Source organism: Neofelis nebulosa, chromosome 1, assembly GCF_028018385.1.
Source record: "Neofelis nebulosa isolate mNeoNeb1 chromosome 1, mNeoNeb1.pri, whole genome shotgun sequence".
In the NCBI taxonomy this organism is placed as follows: Eukaryota; Metazoa; Chordata; class Mammalia; order Carnivora; family Felidae; genus Neofelis; species Neofelis nebulosa.
Genome location: NC_080782.1, coordinates 65,485,686 through 65,506,855, shown reverse-complemented (window position 1 = coordinate 65,506,855; position 21,170 = coordinate 65,485,686). Strand labels below are relative to the sequence as shown.

The 21,170-nt window shown below is 49.0% G+C and overlaps 1 protein-coding gene across 1 annotated transcript in view; it reads right to left on the bottom strand.

Moving 5' to 3' along the window:
• Nucleotides 1–8,134: 8,134 nt before the first annotated feature.
• HRH2 (histamine receptor H2) overlaps nt 8,135–21,170 on the bottom strand; it is a 79,757-nt gene continuing 66,721 nt past the window's right edge. The window contains exon 3 of the mRNA XM_058723789.1: nt 8,135–10,375. Coding sequence (XP_058579772.1) covers nt 10,372–10,375 — 4 coding nt within the window. The 3' untranslated portion in view covers nt 8,135–10,371. The remainder of the gene's footprint in view (nt 10,376–21,170) is intronic.

Sequence of the window (21,170 nt, the reverse complement as noted above, 5' to 3'; positions counted from 1 at the left end):
GCTTTAAAATCCTTGTCGTACGATTTCAACATCTATGTCATGTTAGTGTTGGCACCTGTTGACGACTTTCCTTTTTCAAGTTTAGATCTTCCTGACTTTTAGTATGATGAATAATTTGACTGAAACTTAGAAGTTTTGGGTATCATGGCATGAGACGCCACATGTTGTTTAAACCCTTTATTTTAGCGGACTTCTTCTGAAGATTCTCTGGCAAGGGAAGTGGATGCTGCCTTGTTATTGTCAGATGGGAGTAGAAGTCTAGATTCCCTATCCAGCCTCCTTTGATACCCAAGGTGGAGGGAACTCCCCATTATCGCTAGGTGTGTAGGGGTTTCTGGGTCCCGATATGGTCTACACTGACACCTCCACTGACCCATGGGGCAGACAAGGGGTTCATAAATGCTCCCTGCGTGGTCTTCTCTGACATCCCCTAGGGTTGATGGTTGGAGGATTGGACACCTTCTTCTCAACTGGTGAGGACGGAGCTCTAGGCTCCCCACTTGGTCTTTGCTGGTATGGGTGAGGTAGGATTACAGTGTTTATGGAATAGACTGGTTATTGTCTAAAAGTTCTCTGTCTTTCTAGGTTGCCCATTTCCTGATCCTTTGGCTAGAAAAAGCAAGCTTTTGTTGGACCTTTTTTTGGTTTTGGTTTAGTGGAGTTTGTAACTTCAAGGCTATGAAGCTAAAAGAAAACCCAAGAACTTACCACTCTGTTGCTCCTTGAGTCTTGAGGTTTCTCACCAGTCTTCTTTCTTCTCTCCACCTTTCAGAATCTTTTAATGTAATATATATAAATATATATTTAATGTAATATATATATTTAATGTAATATTTAGTGCATCCAGAGAAAAGTACACATACTCCCATCTTCCTGAAGCTGGAAATCCTCTTTTATTGATTTATTGATTCATGTTTTTTAAGTTTATTTATTTGGAGAAAGAGAGAGAGAGAGGAGGAGGAGGGGCAGAAAGAGGGAGAGAGAGAATCCCAAGCAGGCTCCGTGCTGTTAGCACAGAGCCTGACGCGGGGCCCCAACTCACAAACTGCGAGATCGTGACCTGAGCCGAAGTCGAACGCTTAACCGACTGAGCCACCCAAGTGTCCCTTATTGATTTATTTCTTAACATTCCTCCTTGTGCAGACCTGAAGATGAATTTCTAGGGTAAATAATGAACGGCGAAATTTCTGTGTCATAGGCTATGTGTATTTGTATGTGTGTGCATGTGCATGTGAGTGAGTGAGGGGAAGAGAGAGAGGGAGACAGGGGATCTGAAGCTGGCTCCGTGCTGTCAGCACAGAGCCCAGTGTGGGGCTCGACCTTACCGACTGTGAGGTCATGACCTGAGCTTCACCGACTGAGCCACCCAGGCACCCCTAGGCTCTGTGTATTTTTAAGTTTTGAATTAGCCTCCAAGATGCCAATTTTTACTCCCACTAGCAGGGTGTGTGTCCTTCTCCCTCCCCAGACTCTTGCATATGTACCATTCAAAATGGTACTTTAAAAATTTTACTAACTTGGGTGAAAAAATAACATTTCATCGTTTAATGCTGCAATTGCTCTGATTACTAGTGAGGGCAAGTATTCTTTACATGGACTTATTGACTGATTACATGGATTTTACATTATAAAGAGCAAGAGAGACAAAAAACAAGCAAACAAATTAATCAGGTATTTTTATTTTTTATTTATTAAAAAAAAGTTTTAATGTTTTTATTTTTGAGAGAGAGACACAGAAACAGAGCATGAGTTGGGGAGGGGCAGAAAGAGAGAGAGAGAGAGAGAGAGAGAATCTGAAGCAGGCTCCAGGCTCCGAGCTGTCAGTGCAGAGCCTGATGCGGGGCTCGAACCCACGAGCTGTGAGATCATGACCTGAGCTGAAGTCGGATGCTCAACCGACTGAGCCACTCAGGCGCCCCAACCAGGTAATTTTTAAAGAATGGTAAATATTATGAAGAAAATCAAACAAAGTAGTGGGTAAAAGTGTAGGGGGATCAAGGGACTTGGGGCTCATCAAAGGAAAAAATACAACCATGAGAGGTAGTAACACATCAGTTTTTTGGGTGGTGCCAGGGTTGCCTAAGGGGGAGATATCCCTCATAGCAGGAGTCTGTTCAGGGGCTAATGGAGAGGGGGCCACATCCAGAAGTGGGGGAGTAGGGGGCCGGAGATGGTGCTTACATGTCTAGGTGGTGTCACTGAGCAGCCCAGAAGGGAGTCTTTAGGTCTGAACTCTGGAGAGCAGTAGCAACTTGGGGTCTTATAACCACAGTTCTCTTATCAATGGCCAGCAAATGCTGCATGTAGTTTTGTGGGGTATGCAAAGCAGGCAGGTCCTAAGTGACGGAAAGTCTGCTTGTTTGGACTATTTAAAATTTGAGTTTGACGCTGGCAGGCTTTTGGGCTAATGAGTCTCAACCTGCTGTGAAGAAATGACCTAGAGGCCAACAGACAGGGGCATCTTTGGGTCATTTATATAACAAAGAACTATGGGGGTTGGGGAGAGGACTGCTTTAGATGGAGCAGTCAGGGAGGGCTTCTCTGAAGAGGTGACGTTCGAGCTGACACCTGAGGAATGATGAGGGGGCAGGTGTGGGAAGGTACAAAGGCTTCGGAAGTAGGAAAAGCTTAGCCTGTGTGTTCAAGAGACAGAACGAGGCCAGAGGGGCTGGAGCTGAGTAAACAGAGCAGGGACTGCGATTGGAGAGATGAGGTGGGGGCAGGGGCCAGATGCTGCTGCCATGCCAGAAAAAAGGGTGGATTTCTATTCTAAGCTCAGTACAAAGCCATTGGAGGATTTTGATTAATATTTTAAATATTCCGGTTTATATTTGGCAAAACTCAGGCTGTCATGTGGAGGGTGGAGGAGTGGGGGGCAAGGAAAACAGGGAGACCAATGGGGAAGCTCTAGGGAAGAGAAAATGGCGGTCTGAATTGGGAGGTCGTGTGGAAGTGGAGAGAAGTGGGCAGATGGCGGAGGCGGAATGGAGCTAGCCAGCATCCTTGGTGATGGATGGGATGGGAGACGTGAGGAATGGAGACAATTAAGGATGGCCCAGGGGGGTGGGGTTCCATTTCTTGAGATGGAGAAGACCAGGAGAGGAGTGAGTTCGGAGGAGATTAAGAATTGCCAGCGGGAGTCTCCTCCGCTCTGTGGGGCCGAGGTCAGAGGGCCAGATGATCCTGTACCGGGCCGTCTGCTCTAGAGATGACCTACTCCCATTTGTAGATTTAATGGGGGCCTTTTCACTACGTGCAGAAGACTCCAGGGGACTCTGTGTAGCCAACCAAGAAAATGAGAAACCAGACTTTAAACCGTCATTTAATCAAGGAGCAAAAATAAATTCTTAATTAGCCTCCGCTGACTGCATATCAATTACAGTTCTATTTAAACAGCTTTTTCCTGATTGCAGGGTGGTGGCGGGTGGGTGGGGGAGAGAGAGAGAGAATGAGAAGTGGACGTGCCATGCGCGGTGGGGGACATTCCCTCGTCTTGCTCTCCTTGCAAGTCCATCACTGTAGGTGCTGTCATCCCCACCTTACAGACAGAGAAGCTGAGTCTGACGAGGTGAAATGACTCGTCCAGGGTCTCACAGCTTATAAGCAGCAAAACCACGATCAGACTGTGGCTCCTTGGACTCCGGAGCCTCCTGCATTATTCTGCCATTCCTCTCATGTGACCGCAAGTAGATCGTTCTTCCTTTTCTTTCCAGTGACTTAAATGAAAATCCAGACCTGACAGACCAGAAGGTGTCAGCCGTTAGGGAAGCAGCCTCCCCACTGGTTTAAGGCAAAGGCCGTACCTTCTCAGGCTTTGCCAAGGCCTCTGAGAGGTCCCGCCTTTGGCATCGGCGGTGCCGACCGGTCACCATAGAGATGCTCCAGGTCCCGGCTCTGGCAGAACTCCCGGTTTCCATACCGCTCTCAGTTCTCCCAGCTCTTCACTCACACATCTTTGCCTTCCCACCCTGCCTCGGCCTTCCTGCAAGTCAGGGAGCCGAAAGTTGCCACCTTGTTTGAGACGCGGGAGGAGAAAAAAAACACAGGTACAAAGCTCAGACGATTATCTCCATCAATTATCCTGAAACACTTCTTCTCACCCCCCAGCCGGGGCTGAGGCTCTCCCAGGTTCTGGGGTGTAGCGTGTTGAAACATGTCAGAACAGCCCACACTGATAGCAAGCCAGGGGGTTTGTTTTCCTTTTGAACGTTTTATTATGGAAATTTCAAACTTCTGCAGAAGTAGAGAAATAGTATAATAAACCCTCATGTGTCCATCATCCCTGTTTCGACAGCTCCCAGCCAATTCTGTTTAATCTATACCTCCACCTACTCTCTCCCTTCCATATCATCTTGAAGCGAATCCCAGGCATCGTATCACTTCATCCATAAATATTTCAGTTTCTGTCTTTAAGAAGGAAGGAGAGACAGGGTTTTAAATGGAGAAAAACGTCCCAACTGAAAACCGTTGCTTATTTGAAAATGGGAGACTGTGACCCTACGGTGAGGGGTGAGAGATTCCAAGCTCTTCCTGGCCCGGCCACAGTGCGTGTCAATCCAGTCCTGTCCCTCACTGCTTCCCTTTCCTCATAGCAAATGCAAATGGGGGTCCTCACTTCAGAGAGGAGAAAACTGAGGCCCAGAGAGAAACAGGATTTGTCCAAGGTTGTATCAGGTTTTAAAATACATGGGCTAGCTGGAGACACGTGGGTCATTTGTGCAGGTTAATACACCGGGTCCTTTCAAGTCAGTATTTTCTAAATATTTGGTCAATGTTTATTTAGAGGTGAGGCTGGGTACTGCAGGGGGAGAATGGAGAGAACAGAGTCTTGTGACAGCCTCAACCAGTCCCCTATTCTTGCAATTCAGCACTGGTCCCAACTTGCACAACCCGCAGAACCAAACCCTTAAGTTAACCTGCCCACTCTCCTTTGAGGCCAGTTCAGCAACCAATCTGTTGTTACTCGGTTTCCCCTCGGGGGGGGGGGGGGGGAACCGTCTCACTTTTAACCCGGGCTGCTTCTTCAGTGATTCCTCCCAACCCCACCGGGTTCCCTCACTGAGATGAGTTGGGGTGAACCAACCAGGACTCTTTCAAGTGGCACTGAGGAAACTCAACTACCTCAGCAAAAAGGGATGCGAGTCCCAAAGATTCTCTCTTCCAGGAGTGGCTGGATCCAGGGGAAATCTGTACTCCCCTTCTTGGCCTTGCTTAGCCGGACGTCAGCTACCTTCTCAAGCAGGCTCTGCCGCCGTGGTGCAAGACGGTGGTCAAGTTCTGGCCTGTATTGTCTGCTTTTATGAGCCCAGCCGGAGAGATTCTCTTTCCTGACTCTCATTGGCTCGCTTTGGGTCATGTGCCTATGTCTGAGCCAATCATCATGGCCCGGAGTTGAGATACACCGGTTGGATGAGAGGCAGGTTATCTGGGGTGGGTCAGCATCTTCCGGTCCCCGGTGGAGTGAGACTAGAGGGGTTTTAGCTCCCCGGGGGAGAATCAGTAGACTGTTACTGAAAACGGGAATGGGTGATGAACTGGCAAGCAACAGATTTCCACTGTCCAGTTATATTTCCTGGGATATTTAGGCGTCCCTTAGTTGTGCTCTGGCCTTGGCAACCACCAGCTGTTTGTCCCTGATTGCAGCAGTGTTCGTGTCAGAGGGTGTAATTTAGAACCTGAGGCTCCCGGCTCTCAGCCCGGGCTCTTCATGTCATTTCCGTCCCACGCTCTGTGGTGCGGTCAGTGGACCAACTGCCCTGTGCCTGCGTCCCTGGGGCAGACCTGCCTCCCATCTTGGCCAAAAGCAACTCCCTGCCTCCTAGCCTGAGGATCAGGAGCCGTTTCCTACGGGATCAGCCATCCTGTTTGCCTATGATCTCGAGCAGGCTCTTCGTGTTTCTGAGCCTCAGTTTCATAGTATGGAGCATCTGTAAAATGGAGCTAATGGTGATGCTGACCTTCCAGGGCTGTGAGAGGCTGAAATGAGCCTGTGACTTGTAAAATGATTATCACAATGGAAATAATAACACGATTACCATTGATTGCCCCCTGCTTCTTCCTCTGAGGAAGTATCCTTTTTTTTTTTTTTTTTCCTCAATCCCCCTTCTCCTCCATTCCTCCCAGGGGAGCAGCGACTTGCTCAGGGCTTTGATGGAGATGAGTGTTGATGGCTTGGAAGCTTTCAGAGCCGCCCACTCTTCCTCCTCCCATCCTGCTGAGCTGACAATTTCGCATGACATCAATTCCTCTGACAGCCGTGTAAACAGATGGTGGTCCCTGCTGCCCGGGGTGCTGGGGAGCGATACCATGGTAACCTGCTAAACCGTGACAGGTGCCAGGACGGTGGGAAATCCAGGACCTTCAGACAGGCACACACATGGCTCAGGCAGCAGGGCCTGAGTTGTGGGTTTATCTCAGACACCGTGGGCCAAGCCTGGGATGGTGTGGCAGCAAGGCCGTAGGCTTGAGTATGGACTCTACTCCTTCTTAGGTGTGTGACCGTGACTGAATTTCTTCCTCTCTTTTGGCCGATGGTGGGTAATGAGCCCGACCCCAGAGTAGCAAGGATATGGGCCTGGGAGTGCCTTGCTCCAGGATGGGGCGTTGCTGGTGCCCAATAAATGTTTGTTGAATGAATAAACAAATGAATGAAAGGGACCTGTAGGATCAACTCCCTGGAAGCTGGCTGGAGACAGGGCCCTTGCAGGTCCTGGTTGGAAAGGGTGCCAATGCGATCTGAGAGTGCAAGACGCTGGGATGGCAGCTTCCAGGCACCACCCCTGCACCTTCTCCGAATAGTTGGGACCTAATGATTTGCAAGTGGTGGGGTCTCCATTCCCAATCCCCGCCCCTCCCCCCTCCCAGAGCAGGGAGAGTCAATTAGCACTCCCAGCTGGGACACTGGTGAGTGGACTTGTGGAATCATAGCTTTCACTAACTCTGCCTGCTTGCCTCAGTTTCCCCAACTGTCCTCTCATCCCTGCTGGACTTGGAGCTCTGGTTTAAGCCGTGGTCTATTCCAAGTTCAGAACGGGACAGTGACTTGACTAAGGCCATCCAGCTATCCATACAAACCACCTGGGGAAGGGGCAGCCTCCAGCTTCTGCAGTCAGGCCCTTTTGCTGGAAGGGTCCTCCCCAGCTTTCCATCAGCTTCGTGAAAGCTGCTCTTTCACATGGCTGCCCCAGACCATCCCTACTCCCTCTTCTTTCTCATTGTCCTCCTCTTATTCCACATGACTTGTGGCTGGGTCTGCCCCCTGCTGAAACAGGAGTACTTCAAAAAAACAAGAAGGCTTGGTCTGCCACTCACTGGGTCTGACCTTGGGCAAGTGACTTCACCTTTACAAGTCAATTTCTTCATACAGCAAAGGGGAAAGTTGATTTGGATGGATTAAATGAGATAATATCTGCAAAAAAAAAAAGTGCATAAAAGAGTGCCTGGCACATAGCAAGCTTTCAGTAAATAGTGATTTTTGGTATTATGCAGAGGAGGTCCTCATCCTTTATGGGAAGATTGCTTTCCACAAATGGGATTGACTTCAGGCAAGATTCAGAGTGGAAAAAGCACTGAAAGGTGTGGGAGGCAGCTGGATATGGGTCAAGGTGTATGGCCCTGGATGAGCCACTTGCCTTCTCTAAGCATCTGGAAAATGGGGCTAATGAGCCCCAGCTGCAGAGCTGTTGAGGTTGGATGGGCACAGGTTGGGTGGGCATCTGGAGCAGGGTCTTGGTACATGCTAACTTGGTGTCGGTTGTAATAAGCTCTCCTGGAACAAGGATTATTTCAATGCCCCTGAGTACCAAAACCACCAAAGGCAAGGATTGCTCATATTGAATTCCTGGAAGGTGGCGGTTTGACTTCAGCTTGCATACCTCTAGTGATGGGAAACTCATTCCTGTTGAGTTGGAAGCTCTGCTAGAAGCTCATCTTCTGTGGAGTCCAAACTTGCCTCTGTGTAGACTTCCTCTCTGGAGTCTCCAGTTCTGCCCTCAGGGCCGCCAGGACCAGCTTTCCCTCGGCTTTCTCGCTTGGCAACCTGCTCCTCTGAGCCAAGGAGAACCAGAATGAAGGAGGTGGCCCAAGCAGCATCCCCACCCCCTGTCTCCCAAAGAGCTTTCTGACCTTGTTGGCCAGGCTGGAAGGTTTAAGAGCTGGCAGGCAAGCATGAGAGATTGTCCTTGGGTAGGCTAAGTGGGCCATCTGTCCTGGCTGAGTCCCAGGGCGGACCCACGGTGGAGGACCAAAAATATGGATGGGCCCAGCATGGAGACCAGAGCGTGAGCTGTCACAGTCTCACAGGCCCAGGTGTGGGTCCAGCTCCCCTGATTATGGCTGGGTGGGGGCATGACACCAATTTCTGCAACGCAGGGTTCTTCTAAGAATTAAATGATCAGAGATATTTTAATATTTCACATGGTTCTTGGAATCCCCTAATAATCATCTTTTTTGGAACCTGTAATCAGTGAAAGGGTTAATGTGTTCCAGAGAGAAGCTTCAAAGGAGCCAAGCTTTTAAACATTCATTATTACTCTTTTAGCTTCAGAGTTTTTTTTTTTTTTTTTTAATTATTTTATGCTTCTTTCAAAATTCATCAGTTTAGGGCAAGTTGGCTGTCTTCATAACAGCACTAAGAAAATGTTGATAAGGTTCTTCTAATAACAGATACTTCTCTGGCAGGGAGGCAGCAACAAAACCATTTCTGGAGCATTCTGTCTTCCCTTTTGGCCTTCCAGCGAGGTCAGCACCTCTAGACCTTCTTCCATGGCTGTATTAGCCATGCTGATGTCTTATGGCTCCCGCCTTCCCTATAGGAGACAGAGCTACTGAAAGGGCTGCGAAGACCCCTAAGAAAGAAGGAAGAAGGCTGTAAACTCACCCTACCTATGTCCCAGGTTTGGATACTATTTAGATGCTCAGACTATTTACTTTCCCCACTTTTGTCCTCATTTCTATTATACATTATTAAACTCACAGGCATCACAGGAACAGAGACAGGGAGACACATGGATGGAAGAGGATAGGACTTCCAATCCTTTCTCTTCATTCTGGTCCTGAACAAGCTAGGGAGTCCTGAACTTGGAAGAGAACCGAGAGGCTATTCAGCTGAGCTGGCTGCCTGGGAGAGGGACGCTGTGGTTTGACTGTTTGTGTCTACCCTAAATTCACACGTGGAAATCCTAATCCCCAAGGTGATGGTATTGGAAGGTGGGGCCTTTGGGAAGTGGTTCAGTCATGAGGGCATAGCTGTCATAACTAGGAGTAGTGCTCTTCCAAAAGAGACCCCAGAGAGTTCCTCATCCTCTTCTGCCATGTGAGAACACAACAAGAACACTGCAACCCAGAAGAGGGCCCTCACTGGACCATGCTGGCTTCCTGATCTTGGACTTCCAGCCTCCAGAACTGTGAGAAACAAATTTTTGTTGTTTATCAGCCACCCAGTCTGTGGTATTTGGTTACAGCAACCTGGGTGGACTAAGACAAAGGATCACTGCCAGAGAGGCTCCTGGAGGGGGTATGGTCAGCCAGGGCCTCCTGACCACTGCCTCATTTCCTTGCAAAAGGGATCAGGAAGATAGGAAAGATCACAGGCAAAGGTGAAGAAATGAGCGCTCTAGTCTCGCCTGCACTGCCGACTGGCCACAGGACTTTGGACAAGGGGCTTCCCCTCTCTAGACCTCCATTTCCACACATGTCAAATCGCAGGGTTGGACTAATTGATCCAACCTTAGGTTAGGTTGGACTAATCTAGAAGTCATTGTTATTTGCGTGCTTTGCATGGACTGGATTCTGCATTAAGTGTACCACATAAGTGATCTGTTTTTATTCTCCCACCAAATCTAAGTTTCTTTGGAGAATCCAACTGTCAATAAAGATCATATTAAATCTTAGGCCTTTTGTGTATCTGAAAGTTATTCTAGGTGCACTTTTGTATATTTGCAGACACCAGCCTCTTGATGGAGAACAAGGAATTTCCAATTAGATACACTATCAGTTAGGATTAGGTGTTGCTGTGTGTAATGGGAATCCCAAAAGTAACAGGGGCTTAAACACACAAAGATTTACTTTATTGCATAAACGTAGTGCAGTGCTGGTATGCGTGCTCCAGGAACTCATTAAGAACCCAGGCTCCTTCCATGTTTATGCTCTGCTGCACACATCTTCTGTCCTCAAGGTCACCACGTGGCCCAAGAGGACTCCAGGAGCTCCAACCATCACAACTCCACTGGAAGCTCAAGGAAGAGGATGAGAGGAAAGGCTGAAAGGGCTGTACTTTGGCTGAGTCAATTCCCTTTAGGCAGTCTTCCTGGAATGCTTACAGTTTGCTTCCACTTGCACATCATTGGCCAGAACTCAGTCATGTGGTTACACCTACCTGCAAGGGGAGGATGGGAAATGTAGTCTTTTACCTGAGCACATTGCTACCCTGAATAAAATCTAGGTTTTGTTTGCAAGGAAGAATGGGGGAAGGAATACTGGTTGGCCAGTGGGAGTCCCTGTTGCAGATGCTTATGCGCAAAGGACTGTACGTATAATCACAAACCAGGCAGACCATTTTGCAGATGTATTAATGTAGCTATTTAACATAAAATACCAATGTCTGTATTAGTTGGGTTTCTTTTGATTGCAAGTGACAGAAGCCACATCTCAAACCGGCTTAAACAATAAGGACATTTATAACCCCACATATTTCACTTACAGAGATAGGGTTAGCTTCAGGGCTGGTTGATTCAGCAGCTCAACAAATATCACCAAACCTGGGGGCTGTCCATCTATCATTTGTCTTTTATTAGTGTTGGCTTTATCAGAGGCAACTGACAACAGTGGTTCCAAGAATTACATCCAGACTCAATAATACCCAGGCAAATACAAGGGACTATTATTTCCGGCGGCTCTCTCTTAGAAGCTACAAAATGTCCAGAAAAGTCTCTCATGCCTCAGTGGCCAGCATTTGTTTATAATCTACTCCTGGACAAATCATTGGCAAGGAGGAAGGGCGACTGGGCCACTGCTGGAGCTGGGATCAACTTCCATGAAGCTCATGGCTACTTGGGGGGATAGTAGATACCTGAATAAAATTGGGGTTCTGTTAGTAGGGGACAAAGAGGAAGCATGCTGGTTGATAAGTGCTATCTCCATTTTGCAGCAAGGGGATTGAGGCTCAGAGAGGTGAAATAATCTGTTCGAGGTTAAACAGCCAGTGAGCAGCAGAGATAAAGCCTGAGCCAGGGAAAGTCATCCCAAATTTAACATGCTTAGCATCATGCTCTGCAACCAGAGAAGGGAGGGGTTTCAGAAGTCATCTGTATCAGTGCTTCCCAAACTTTAGCCATTTGACCCCCACTTTTGTGATTTTCCCCATATTTATTTACACCTACATGATGATATACTCAATATTTTTTCTTAATTTAACTAATATCACCTTTATAATTTTTCTTAAAATACACTCATGATTTTTCCATCAACAGTTGCAGGACAAAAGCACTGACATAAATGAGAAACCAGTCTTGCTTGACAGAAATAGAAGATAAATCATCAAAAGGAATACAATGAAAACAACTCTCTTATCCTTTCTAGAGGGATACCATTACCTGACAAATTCCTGAATTCAAAGGGTGCTCTGTCCCTGTTACGAATAAATGACCAGGAGTGAGGAAAGCATTAAAGACTTACCAGCACCAAGCGGAAGCTCCCTTCTTGATGAAATAACGACTTAAAGAGAAGAGGGGAAAACAGCAATCCTTTCTCATGATGCAATTCAATGCCACGTAAGGCTCCTCCACGTATGTCCGAACTCATCCCACATACCATTCTTTGAGAAATCTTAACTTACATCAAAGCCCGAATGTTTTGTGACTGCCACATTACACATAACAACAAAATCTCAGAGGGTGTAACAGCAACAAGCATTCATCCCAGAGATCTGTGGTTCAGTTGCCACTCAGCTGTTCTAGGTGAGAATTGGCTAGGTGACCCTTCTGTCTATCGGCAACAGGGTTGGCAGACTTTTTCTGTAAAAAGTCAGGGAGTGAATGTCTTAGGCTTTGTGGATCCCACAGTCGCTGTTGCAAGTGACTCAATGCTATCGTTGTGGTGTGACAGCAGCTCAGGCAAGATGTAAGGGTATAAGCAGGGCTGTGTTTCATAAAACTTGGTGAATACCGAAATTGTAATTTCAGTAATTTTCACATGTCATGAAATAGGGTTCTTCTTTGGATTTTTTTCAACCAATAACAAATGTAAAAACATTCTTGGCTCTAGGGCCAAACAAAAAACAAGTGATTGACCAGATCTGACCTGAGGACCCCAGTTGTGGAACCTACAAATTATGTAGCCAGTCCCGGTGTCTTCTCATTCGATGTGTGGAGACATGGAGAATCACACCCCCCAACAGTGGTCTCATCGGAACATGTTCTCCTTATGGTGATGGCAAGAGTGCTAGGAGCTGGGTGGAAGCACCTAGGTCTTTGAAGGCCTAGGCCTGAAACAGGCGGATTGTCACTTCTCACCTCCTGTTGGCTGAAACAAGTCATCTGACTGAGCCCAAAGTCAAGAAAATGGGACACATTTTAATGTGAGGGGGACTCTAATGTCCCCCTCTTTTAATGTGAGGACTCTAATGTCACGTGACAAAGAGCTTGGAAACAGGAAGAGGTGATGAATTGGTACCAATAAGGCCATCTATCACCAACTGCCTAAGAGTGTGTTAATCATTCTGGCCGTTTGCATACCACTAGCGTCAAATAACTCATTATCTGGTCCTCTTGTCTATCAGCTTTAATAGTCCTTTGATCCATCAGCCCAGGCAGAGGCAAGGACAGAAGACTTTTGTGGAGTTAGATTTCAGGGGGGGACAATACACGAATAGTCTTTCTTCCCCCTCTATCGGATCAGAGCGACTGACAGCACAGTCAGTCCGTGACAGCTGAAGCCAGGGGCTTGAACTAGTTGGCATTTTGAATGTACAAGCCAGCGTGCCAATCTCCTAAAGATTCAGCCAGCTAGCTCCCTTTCCTGGAAGCGTCCTCTTGGGCCCTCAGTGCCTTAGATAGCACCTTTGTGCTGAAAAACTGGAGAAGAAAAATGTCTGGCTCGCATTCTACTTGGTGGGTTCTTTCTAGGTTTTAAACACATAGGAATAAACAGAGTGGGTCTGCAAACATCCATCTGACTATATCATTCCTCAGCTTAAAGTCCTCTCCCGGCGCCCTCAGCCCAGCTTTGCTTCACATCACGGCTCTTTGTGACGTGGCCACAGCTGCCTACACAACTTCACTTCCTGCCACAGTCTACTCGCCATAAGCATCTAGACACACAGCACATCTGCCACCTCTAGGCCTTCGCACCCACTGTCACAATCTGGGAGGTCACCGGTGTGATAAGCCATCTCAAAGACTTTTAAACAAGGAAAGGAAAATTGTTGGCTCATGTAATGGAATATCCAGCGGTGGAGGGAGCTTGAGGCATGCAGAAGTACTTAAGTCATGCTGTTTAGAATATGCTTTCCTCTGTGTTGACTCCATTCTCAGGCAGGCACTCCCCTCATGGTGATCAGGGGTAGTAACTTCAGGAGGAAAGAAGAGTCTCTTGGGGCACCTGGGTGGTTCAGTCGGTTAAGTGTCCGACTTCGGCCCAGGTCATGACCATATGGCTCGTGAGTTCGAGCCCTATGTTGGACTCTCTGCTGTTGGCACAGAGCCCATTTCAGATCCTCTCTTCCCCCTGCTCTCTCTGCCCTTTCCCCGCTCATGTGCTTCCTCTCTCTCTCTCTCTCTCAAAAAAAAAAAAAAAAAAAGTTAAAAAAAAAAAAAAAAGAAGAGTCTCTTCTAGATATTCCAGCAAAGGTCCCAGGGCTGACTCCCGTTGGCTGATTGGGGTCACGTGCCCAGCATTAAACCAATGGTTGTGGGGGCTGGGGTGTGCCGATTGGCCAGGACTGGACCATAAGCCCATTCCTGCATCTGGGAGAGTGGCATTAGCTCCACCTAAACCACGGGGACCAAGAGTGGGGATTTCCCAGGGGAAAGTCAGGAGGTGGTTACCAAATGAAGTGTTGAACAGAGGCGGGGAAGCCAAGGCAACAGACGTCCCCACCCTCTGGTTCCTTTGCCTGAAATGCTTCCCTCCTCTCTGCCTGGCAAACTCAAACTAATCTTTCTGGCTCCACCTCCAGTGTCATTCCTCCTGTAGACCCCTCACCCCACCCTAGAGTAAGCCCCCCCTTTCTCTGTGCTTCCTTCCCTCCCATCATTCGGTGCTAGGCTGCCAGGGGTCTCTTGGGGCCACCCGCTTCTGGAAAATGTCGATGAACTTTGCCAAACTCCCCCATTTCAGAGCCTGTGCCAGTTCACACCTTCCCTGATTTCCACACGCCCTTGGCTTTCCTCCTTGTGACACTCAGCTTCCACATCTGTGTGTACTGCCTCAGGTTGGCTACAGGTGTGCACATCTTCACACCCTCCCCATCTCAACAACAACGACAACAACAACATCTCAATACCTTTGTGATTTTGTAAGTTTCATAGCTTGACTGAGACCTGAGGTTAACAGAGGAATCCCATGGCTCCCCAACTAGCCCCGCCCCTTCTAAGAACACCCTTCTCCCCAGGGTGGCTCCCCCACTGGGCACAGCCTTGACTCTTCCTATCCCCCCCCCCCCCCCCCCAAGACACTGACCTGCCAGTCTGGTCTGCAGCGACCCTCCCCCGCTTCCTTGCTCCCCACTCTTCCCGATTCTGCTGAATACTTGACGTCACGGCAACTCCAGAGTCTGTTCAATCTCTCCCCTCTCAGCAGCATCTGAGCTCCTTGAGGGCAGGGCTGTGTTCAGGCCATTTCTGCCCCTCAGGTGCCTAAGACAGGGCATGGCACTGAGTAGGGGCTCAGTGGAGGCTAAATCCAAAACTACGTTCACCAAAAGCTGCATTTAAAAAAAATCAGCAAGGATTTCTTTGGCTTCCGCGGGAAGCGCAGAGAGTGTGGGTGAGTGATGATTTCAGCAGAAATGCCACAGGACGCACGGGTTCTCCATTATTTATGGGACTAAGGAGGCATGTTCCCAGAGCGCTGCGATCTATTCTGAAGATGTCTGGGCAGAATGTGAGTGACTTTGTTCCCTAGAGTCCCTGCAACCCTACTCTGCAGCTACCAGACAGGGGGACTTTTAGCTTCTTCTTGCAGCAATAAAGAAGTGTCTGGGGACTCAGTGCTGCTCCTGCCTTGTTGTTGCCCAATGTGCGGGCAAGGATGGTGAGATGAGACCAGGACAGCCTCTGGGAACAGAGGGGTCTGGGTTCAAGTCTTGCTCTGCCCTGGATCACTGTATGTTTCCACCTCGCTGGGCTGCAGTGTTCTCATCTGTGCTATGGAGGCTAGGGCTACGTCCCCGCCAGGGGCCTGGGTGCATTCAGCGAAGCAGTAACCTGTAGGCTTACAGCCTGACGCTGCGTGCTCACAGCAGGTTCTCATTCGATGGCGGTCCCATGCTCTGTCCTGGCTAAACTAGGTCCAGCTTGACCCTGTGTGGCTCTGAGTTCCTGAAGTCTCCCATCAGGTGGAGTTTGTGGATGGATTTTTAAAAAAGATTTATGAAGCATTTGCTTTTCATTAGAACCGGTGGGTAGAGAGGCAGTGTAATTATTTGCAAGGGATTTCTTATTTATAGAAGGAAAAGTTGAAGGGTTTCTAGACGAGGCTATCAGTGCTTTTCTCAAGAGCAGAGGGAGTATGTAAGTTCCGAGCACAGGGGAGTTGTGCTGGTCCTGGAGACACAGGGTGTTCTGTCTTAGGGCATGTGCAGACTCTACAATCAGATGGACTTGAATTTTCCCCTTGTACTTGGTGACCCAGAAGTGGTTGGGGAGGGAGGTAGCCTCGTCTTCATTGGTGCTGGCCCTGATTTTCACGATGGATTTTTCCACTTCTGGAAGCCTTCTATAATGTTCCGATGGTGACCACGAGTGACTGTGATCACAGCGCTATCCTAGGGTGTGGTATTCCACAGGTGCTTAATAAATGCTTCCTGAGTGAATTATTTGACGAGCAGATAGCCTTGGACTCGGGGTGAGATGAAGCTCGGTGCCAATTTTATGTGGCCTTGGCTAAGTGTCTATTTCCTCTGAACATCAATCTCTGCATTTGTGAAAGTGGGTATAAAACCACGACTTAGGCTGGGTTTTTGAGCATGGAATGGATCAGGCCAGGAGAAGCACCTAGCACATAGTTAGCACTCAATCCATGATGGTTTCTCCCTCTGAGTGCCCAGATGCCTTCTTCAGAATTTCAGAAGTCTCCATTCCCCTCCCCCCCACCTTTATTCCTTCCTAAATAAATAATTCTCTCTTTAAGTACTGCCTTCTAGATAAATAAAACTCTCTTATTTAATTTGATTGTTTTCCTGTTTGTTTAATTACTACCATTAAAACGTTAATGCTTTCTTGTATTTTTGTTTTTCATGGCAAATGTGATATTTTAGATCCACTTGGGGTTATTTTATTTGTCAAGTTTCTGCTGTTGCGAGTATCAGAAACCGGATTCAGAGAGGGGACTTGAGAAAAGAGGGGCATTTACTGGTTTTTGTAATTAAATCTCCTAAGGGGTTGCTTTAGCCAGAACAAGGCTGCACGCAGACGATCAGATGGTGTGTCAGGATACAATGTCCAGTTCCTGGCTCTGCTCTCCTGTGCTATGCTTACTCTCGGGCAGCCTTGGCTTCTGTCCTTTCCTCCCAACAGCATCGTTGAAAGACCTCTCCCTTCCCATTAGAGACACCAAGACCCTTGGGGCTTGGGTCCGAACACTGCACCTGGGGGACTAGCCAGCCCTGCTGGGCTCCACGCCTGGAGCTGGGGGTGGGGATTTGGTCCCATCCAAATCTCCTGGGCTGAGAGAGGCAACGGGTGGGTCCCGCAGGAAAACCAGGGTGGATTCTGCTATCTGAGGCAGGGGACACCGGGAAGGATTATTATCATTCTGTTTTACAGGTGAAGAAGCAACCAATGCCCACCACTGTTCCATTAGCAGCAAATTCACCCCCCTCTAATAAGCTTATTTCCTCTGAGAATTCTGGGTATCTCAGAGTCAACCTCAAAGACCCTTGTGGGACCACGTTGTTTGGGTCAACTTCTAGGTATGTCCAGGGCCACATCTGGAGCCTGGTGGCAGAGGTACTGGCGTGGAGAGCCAAAGAAGGTTGAGGTTGGCCTTCGTCATGGCCCCTTGTCAAGCCACACACCCCCCGCCCCCCCCGCCCCTTGATGATCTTGTGCAGGTCCGCATCCTGGACCTTCATTTCTTCATCTGTGAAATGGAAACAAACAACGCCATCCTCCCAGAGATGTTCGGGGGATTTGCTGAGGTGATGAGCACTTAGTAAGCGCTCAGTGAATGCAGAGCTGGCGGTGAACCTGTGCCACCTTAGGCAAGTCCCTCAGCTGTTAGAGCCTGAGCATCCTTGTCTGCAAACTGGATGATGATCATCTCCCACCCTGGGCTGGGCATGCAGGAGGCGCTTAGTAAGAGTTCGGAGACTGAGATTCTGCAGCCTATAAATTCCTACCAGGCGCCAGGCATCTTCACCAATGTGATCTTGCTGTTACTAAGTCCCCTGCTATTTAGATGAGGAAACGGAGGCTCAGAGAGGCAGACTTACTCTTCACACGGCTGAGGGGCAGACCAGGCTTTAACCCATGTCCTTACCACTGTTCCAGCTGCTTCTCTGAGGAACTGGGGGGCTGCTTCCATATGTAGCACTCAGCCCTCAGGGCCTGGCTAAGAATTCACCTCTCCTGTGTCTCCCCAGGGCTCCCCAGTCTGGGTGAGGACTCTCCTTGGTTTTCCCCAGCTCCCTAGGTCCCCATCACAGCTCTTCCTCCCTGGCAGTGCTACTGTCTGTGTGTCTGTCTGCCTCCACTGGACCAGGGACCAGGCCCGATGTGCCTCAGAGCCCCTGACCCCCGGTGTGCTTCTGGGAGTGACAATGGAGTCCCTAAGTTTGGACACAATGGCATGGTGAAAAAAGGGCTTCTGGCCTCACCCACAGTTCTCCCTGCTGGACCTTGAGTGGGGTCGAGAGCTTCCCTGAGCCTCAGTCTCCTCCTCCCCTTCTAGCTGTGTGGTGGTCAGGATAGAAGAAGTGTGACAGCAGCTGACATTATTTGAGGACTTACTCGTTTCATTCATTTCTGCTGACAATCCTTTAAGGCAGAGACGAGGATCATGCACGTCTTACAGGTAAGAAATAGACTGAGAGATGAGAACTGATTTGCCCAGGGTTGCACAGCTGGAGCCTACAGCATGCACAGTGGAGACTCATAAGTGGTGTCTATAATTACAAAACAGGTTCATGGAATAAGGGGATGGGGGCTCTCTTGACCCCCCTGCCGCTGTGCCATCATGGGCCTCGTGGCCCTTGTTACATACCGAGCTTGGCCAGGCTGTGTACCCACGCAGCTTGCTGGGCTGTGCTGGCTGGGGAGGAGAGCCTGGCTCACACACACCAGGTCTGGGAGTAGCTTCTGGAAGGTGGGTGGTTTGCGGCAGAACAGAGGCCTCGCCTAGCCTCCCTGAGAAGCATCGTCAAGTCTGATGCTCTGATCTGGAAAACGCACTGCACCCCTGCAGCACCCCACATTTTCATTGCACCTTCTTCTCAGCAGCGACATCTTCCTTCTGTGGGAAGAGCTGTAGCAGCCACACGTGTTCTCTTCAGAGGCAGCCTCGATGGTTCTACAATGTTTACAGTGCGTGTTCCCATCGAGGAGGGGCTGAGAGAGGTGTGGCGTGAGGTGGCACGGGACCCCATGTTAGAGACTCCCCAGGAAACAGCTAGAGATACTTGGAATAGAAGGGAGGGGTCTGTGGAAATGTGGGTATCAATGGTAGGGGACCCAAGAGACTGTCCTCCTGCACAGCCAGCGAGTGTCGGGGCTGAGGCCAGCACTGGAAAGTTGGGGGGTCAAGGCCAGGGGGAGAGGTGCTCTGTCAGCTTTCCCAGAGGGCTGGAGGGAAGTAAGTTTAGAGGGCAGACCTGGATCCACCGTCCAGCAAGAGAATGATTTGCCAGAGAAGTGGTGATCTTCCTGTGTCTGGAGGTATTCAAGTTTTTTTTTTTTTCCTGATCCATCACTTTTACTTTAGTATTTTGAGTTCCTAAAGGGAGATTTTTATGGGGTAAAAAAAAGTAGCCCAAATATCTCAGAGTTCAGCTGAGGAGGAGTCAGTCCTATAGGAGAGAAGTGTGAAGAAAACCTTCAAAGATCATAAAGTTTGTTGAGGGATGGCAGTGGTCCTCAACCCTGGCTGTGCATCAGATCAGAATCCGAGAATCAGATCAGAATCAGAGGTATGGAAGGATTAGGGCACCGGGATCTTCAAGGAGGCTTCCTGATTCTCTGTGTCCGGGGGAAATGACTGATGATCTGACTGCTGCTCTGTTGGGGATGGCCTTGGCCCTGTAGAGAAGACCTCAGGGTGAGAAGCTCTGAGCTGGCTTTTGGGGCCCTGTCAAGGACAGGGCGCAGCAACCCTTGGCGAAGGACCAATAACGCTTTTCTTTCCCTGCTCTCGAGGATGGCAGCTGTTGGCTCTCCTGTAGCTTAGCATCTGGTCCTTCCAGATTGGTGGAAGGTCATGTTCTGGCAGATGTAAGTGACCAGAGGGCAGACAGGCAGCTCATCCCTAAGGCTGAAAGGACAAGGAAGGTCAAGGGGGCAGTGGGAAGGCACTTGGCTGAGGCGGCCAACTGGAGAGCTTGGGATCCTATGGGGAGCATTCTAGGTAGGGGCAAGTGAGCTGGGAGTGTGGAGAATCAGGGATGGCTTCCTTGGAGAGGTGGGGTAAAACAGTCTTGAAGGATGGGGAAGCCTGGGGAAAGGGAGAGGGACATTGCAGGCGGTCCCTAAGCCTGAGGCTAGTGCCGGAGACTGGATTTATCAGTACCTATTTGGTTGCAGCTGCTAGAAATGGAATGGAACCCAAATAGATTTTTTTTTTTTCGTTCATGTAATTGAGAAGTCCAGAGTTGGCTTCAGGCATAGCTAGATCCATATTCTCAAACAATGTCATCATCTCTTTCCATTACTCAAATCTGCTTTCCCTATGTGTGTATTGCCTCAGAGGGATTCTCCCAAAGATAGCCACCATAGCACTTCTTCCCCAATAGCTCTGTAGTAAGTTCCAAGAACAGTCATTGCCCTGGCTTGGGCCGTGCCTAGCCCTGAACCTGGCAATGGACGGCTCTGGTGGTCTTCGACTGGGTCATGGCCCAAACCCTGGGTTAACAATGTGCAGCAGTATTTCCACAAGGAAATGAAGTTAAGAGCCTTGAGAGAAGGAGACAATCCTGGATTATCCAGGAGGGTTCCATATAATCACAAGTATCCTTATGCATGAGAGGGAAGTGGGAGAGGCAGAGGAGGGGCTGTGAGGGCAGAAGTAGAGATTGGAGGGATGCAGTTGCCGGCTGGGGGCCATGAGCCAAGGGATGCAGGTAGCCTCTAGCACCTGGAAAACCAAGTAAACAGATTCCCCTCTGGAGTTTTCTTGAGACCCATCTTGGACTTCTGACCTCTAGACTGGTCAGTGATACATTTGTGTCGTTGTAAGCCAGTAAGTTTGTGGTCATTTGTTACAGCGGCCAGAGGAAACGAATACACCCCTTAGTACTTGACATCTCACGTTCTGGATATCTTGCTCTGCACTGGCCTCCCTCTATCACCAAGAGAGAGTCATCTCCCAGGGGCTCACTGCTGAAGGAGGGCTGGGGTTCGGGTCTGTTCCTCTCAACCAGCCCCGCCCCACCTGGCAGGTTGCCCCAGGCTCAGATTGGCCGCTGCCTGGGACTTATTCTGAACCCTTCCTCCTCCATCAGGACAGTGCATACAGCTGACTGGCCTCAGTGTAAACATCACCCCCCCGCCAAGAAGTCTTCCATGTACAACTTCAACACCTTAAACCCCCCCTTCCTTGCACACTCTTCATCAGCTCGAACCACACTGGGGTGGAATTGTACGTTTCTGGTCTCTCCATTAGGCTGTGAGCTCACTGAGGACACGCATCAGTGTCTGATTCATCAGTCACTGCCTCCCCTCACAGGGCCTGCGCATAGTAGGTGCTCAGTAAACATGTGTTGAATGAATGAATGACCATATGTGTGCCACTAGGCATGAGGG